The sequence below is a fragment of the Pleurodeles waltl genome, chromosome 1_2, assembly GCF_031143425.1.
Source record: "Pleurodeles waltl isolate 20211129_DDA chromosome 1_2, aPleWal1.hap1.20221129, whole genome shotgun sequence".
NCBI lineage: Eukaryota > Metazoa > Chordata > Amphibia > Caudata > Salamandridae > Pleurodeles > Pleurodeles waltl.
Genome location: NC_090437.1, coordinates 1,354,499,514 through 1,354,503,993, shown reverse-complemented (window position 1 = coordinate 1,354,503,993; position 4,480 = coordinate 1,354,499,514). Strand labels below are relative to the sequence as shown.

Here is a 4,480-nt window from a genome sequence, read left to right as displayed (position 1 = left end):
AGCAGTGCAGCTGTGGACGAGATGAGCAGAGTAGCTGTGGATGAGATGAGCAGTGTTGATGAGATGAGCGGTGTAGCTGTGGATGAGATGAGCAGTCTAGCTGTGGATGAGATGAGCAGTGCAGCTGTGGATGAGATGAGCAGTGTAGCTGTGGATGAGATGAGAACCCCAGCTGTTCATGAGATGAGCAGTCTAGCTGTGGATGAGATGAGCGGTGTAGCTGTGGATGAGATGAGCGGTCTAGCTGTGGATGAGATGAGCAGTCTAGCTGTGGATGAGATGAGCAGTGTAGCTGTGGATGAGATGAGCGGTGTAGCTGTGGGTGAGATGAGCAGTGTAGCTGTGGAGGAGATGAGCAGTCTAGCTGTGGATGAGATGAGCGGTGTAGCTGTGGATGAGATGAGCAGTCTAGATGTGGGTGAGATGAGCTGTTCAGCTGTGGACGAGATGAGCAGTGTAGCTGTGGATGAGATGAGCAGTGTTGATGAGATGAGCGGTGTAGCTGTGGATGAGATGAGCAGTCTAGCTGTGGATGAGATGAGCAGTGCAGCTGTGGATGAGATGAGCAGTGTAGCTGTGGATGAGATGAGCAGTGTTGATGAGAGGAGCGGTGTAGCTGTGGATGAGATGAGCAGTCTAGCTGTGGGTGAGATGAGCAGTGCAGCTGTGGACGAGATGAGCAGTGTAGCTTTGGATGAGATGAGCAGTGTTGATGAGATGAGCGGTGTAGCTGTGGATGAGATGAGCAGTCTAGCTGTGAATGAGATAAGCAGTGCAGCTGTGGATGAGATGAGCGGTGTAGCTGTGGATGAGATAAGCAGTCTAGCTGTGGGTGAGATGAGCCGTGCAGTTGTGGATGAGATGAGCAGTGTAGATGTGGATGAGATGAGCAGTGATGGTGAGAGGAGCGGTGTAGCTGTGGATGAGAAGAGCAGTCTAGCTGTGGGTGAGATGAGCAGTGCAGCTGTGGACGAGATGAGCAGTGTAGCTGTGGATGAGATGAACAGTGTAGCTGTGGATGAGATGAGCAGTGTAGCTGCGGATGAGATGAGCGGTGTAGCTGTGGATGAGATGAGCAGTGTAGCTGTGGATGAGATGAGCAGTGTAGCTGCGGATGAGATGAGCGGTGTAGCTGTGGATGAGATGAGCAGTGTAGCTGTGGATGAGATGAGCAGTGTAGCTGTGGGTGAGATAAGCAGTCTAGCTGTGGGTGAGATGAGCCGTGAAGTTGTGGATGAGATGAGCAGTGTAGATGTGGATGAGATGAGCAGTGATGGTGAGAGGAGCGGTGTAGCTGTGGATGAGAAGAGCAGTCTAGCTGTGGGTGAGATGAGCAGTGCAGCTGTGGACGAGATGAGCAGTGTAGCTGTGGATGAGATGAACAGTGTAGCTGTGGATGAGATGAGCAGTGTTGATGAGATGAGCGGTGTAGCTGTTGATGAGATGAGCAGTCTAGCTGTGGACGAGATGACCAGTGCAGCTGTGGATGAGATGAGTGGTGTACCTGTGGATGTGATGAGCAGAGTTGATGAGATGAGCGGTGTAGCTGTGGATGAGATGAGCAGTCTAGCTGTTCATGAGATGAGCAGTCTAGCTGTGGATGAGATGAGTGGTGTAGCTGTGGATGAGATGAGCAGTCTAGCTGTGGATGAGATGAGCAGTCTAGCTGTGGATGAGATGAGCTGTGTACTGTGGATGAGATAAGCGCTGTAGCTGTGGGTGAGATGAGCAGTGTAGCTGTGGAGAAGATGAGCAGTCTAGCTGTGGATGAGATGAGCGGTGTAGCTGTTGATGAGATGAGCAGTCTAGCTGTGGGTGAGATGAGCAGTGCAGCTGTGGATGAGATGAGTGGTGTAGCTGTGGATGAGATAAGCAGTGTTGATCAGAGAAGCGGTGTAGCTGTGGATGAGATGAGCAGTCTAGCTCTGGGTAATATGAGCAGTGCAGCTGTGGATGAGATGAGCAGTGTAGCTGTGGATGAGATGAGCAGTGTTGATGAGAGGAGCGGTGTAGCTGTGGATGAGATGAGCAGTCTAGCTGTGGGTGAGATGAGCAGTGCAGCTGTGGACGAGATGAGCAGTGTAGCTGTGGATGAGAAAAGCATTGTTGATGAGATGAGCGGTGTAGCTGTGGATGAGATGAGCAGTCTAGCTGTGGATAAGATGAGCAGTGCAGCTGTGGATGAGATGAGTGGTTGAGTTGTGAATGAGATGAGCAGTCCAGCTGTTCATGAGATGAGCAGTGTAGCTGTGGATGAGATGAGCGGTGTAGCTGTGGGTGAGATGAGCGGTCTAGCTTTGGATGAGATGAGCAGTCTAGCTGTGGATGAGATGAGCAGTGTAGCTGTGGATGAGATGAGAAGTGTTGATGAGAGGAGCGGTGTAGCTGTGGATGAGATGGGCATTCTAGCTGTGGGTGAGATGAGCAGTGCAGCTGTGGACGAGATGAGCAGTGTAGCTGTGGATGAGATGAGCAGTGTTGATGAGATGAGCGGTGTAGCTGTGGATGAGATGAGCAGTCTAGCTGTGGATGAGATGAGCAGTGCAGCTGTGGATGAGATGAGCAGTGTAGCTGTGGATGAGATGAGAAGCCCAGCTGTTCATGAGATGAGCAGTCTAGCTGTGGATGAGATGAGCGGTGTAGCTGTGGATGAGATGAGCGGTCTAGCTGTGGATGAGATGAGCAGTCTAGCTGTGGATGAGATGAGCAGTGTAACTGTGGATGAGATGAGCGGTGTAGCTGTGGGTGAGATGAGCAGTGTAGCTGTGGATGAGATGAGCAGTCTAGCTGTGGATGAGATGAGCGGTGTAGCTGTGGATGAGATGAGCAGTCTAGATGTGGGTGAGATGAGCTGTTCAGCTGTGGACGAGATGAGCAGTGTAGCTGTGGATGAGATGAGCAGTGTTGATGAGATGAGAGGTGTAGCTGTGGATGAGATGAGCAGTCTAGCTGTGGATGAGATGAGCAGTGCAGCTGTGGATGAGATGAGCAGTGTAGCTGTGGATGAGATGAGCAGTGTTGATGAGAGGAGCGGTGTAGCTGTGGATGAGATGAGCAGTCTAGCTGTGGGTGAGATGAGCAGTGCAGCTGTGGACGAGATGAGCAGTGTAGCTTTGGATGAGATGAGCAGTGTTGATGAGATGAGCGGTGTAGCTGTGGATGAGATGAGCAGTCTAGCTGTGGATGAGATAAGCAGTGCAGCTGTGGATGAGATGAGCGGTGTAGCTGTGGAAGAGATAAGCAGTCCAGCTGTTCATGAGATGAGCAGTCTAGCTGTGGATGAGATGAGCGGTGTAGCTGTGGATGAGATGAGCGGTGTAGCTGTGGATGAGATGAGCAGTGTAGCTGTGGATGAGATGAGCAGTGTAGCTGTGGGTGAGATAAGCAGTCTAGCTGTGGGTGAGATGAGCCGTGCAGTTGTGGATGAGATGAGCAGTGTAGATGTGGATGAGATGAGCAGTGATGGTGAGAGGAGCGGTGTAGCTGTGGATGAGAAGAGCAGTCTAGCTGTGGGTGAGATGAGCAGTGTAGCTGTGGATGAGATAAGCGCTGTAGCTGTGGGTGAGATGAGCAGTGTAGCTGTGGAGAAGATGAGCAGTCTAGCTGTGGATGAGATGAGCGGTGTAGCTGTTGATGAGATGAGCAGTCTAGCTGTGGGTGAGATGAGCAGTGCAGCTGTGGATGAGATGAGTGGTGTAGCTGTGGATGAGATAAGCAGTGTTGATGAGAGAAGCGGTGTAGCTGTGGATGAGATGAGCAGTCTAGCTCTGGGTAATATGAGCAGTGCAGCTGTGGATGAGATGAGCAGTGTAGCTGTGGATGAGATGAGCAGTGTTGATGAGAGGAGCGGTGTAGCTGTGGATGAGATGAGCAGTCTAGCTGTGGGTGAGCTGAGCAGTGCAGCTGTGGACGAGATGAGCAGTGTAGCTGTGGATGAGATAAGCAGTGTTGATGAGATGAGCGGTGTAGCTGTGGATGAGATGAGCAGTCTAGCTGTGGATAAGATGAGCAGTGCAGCTGTGGATGAGATGAGTGGTTGAGTTGTGAATGAGATGAGCAGTCCAGCTGTTCATGAGATGAGCAGTGTAGCTGTGGATGAGATGGGCGGTGTAGCTGTGGGTGAGATGAGCGGTCTAGCTGTGGATGAGATGAGCAGTCTAGCTGTGGATGAGATGAGCAGTGTAGCTGTGGATGAGATGAGAAGTGTTGATGAGAGGAGCGGTGTAGCTGTGGATGAGATGGGCATTCTAGCTGTGGGTGAGATGAGCAGTGCAGCTGTGGACGAGATGAGCAGTGTAGCTGTGGATGAGATGAGCAGTGTTGATGAGATGAGCGGTGTAGCTGTGGATGAGATGAGCAGTCTAGCTGTGGATGAGATGAGCAGTGCAGCTGTGGATGAGATGAGCAGTGTAGCTGTGGATGAGATGAGAAGCCCAGCTGTTCATGAGATGAGCAGTCTAGCTGTGGATGAGATGAGCGG

The 4,480-nt window shown here is 51.4% G+C and overlaps 1 protein-coding gene across 1 annotated transcript; it reads left to right on the top strand.

Moving 5' to 3' along the window:
• Window positions 1-2,210: 2,210 nt before the first annotated feature.
• On the top strand, window positions 2,211-4,040 carry LOC138257285 (streptococcal hemagglutinin-like). Its single transcript, XM_069205896.1, has 3 exons — window positions 2,211-2,661; window positions 2,860-3,069; window positions 3,154-4,040. The coding sequence occupies exons 1-3, from the start codon at window positions 2,211-2,213 to the stop codon at window positions 4,038-4,040; spliced, it is 1,548 nt and encodes a 515-aa protein (XP_069061997.1).
• Window positions 4,041-4,480: the final 440 nt, after the last annotated feature.

Coding starts and splice junctions, on each gene's coding strand:
- LOC138257285 (XM_069205896.1), top strand. CDS start 2,211: ATGAGCAGTCCAGCTGTTCATGAGATGAGCAGTGTAGCTGTGGATGAG. Junction 2,662..2,859: donor AGCTGTGGATGAGATGAGCG/GTCTAGCTGTGG, acceptor TGAGCTGTTCAG/CTGTGGACGAGATGAGCAGT. Junction 3,070..3,153: donor GATGAGCAGTCTAGCTGTGG/GTGAGATGAGCA, acceptor TGAGCGGTGTAG/CTGTGGATGAGATGAGCAGT.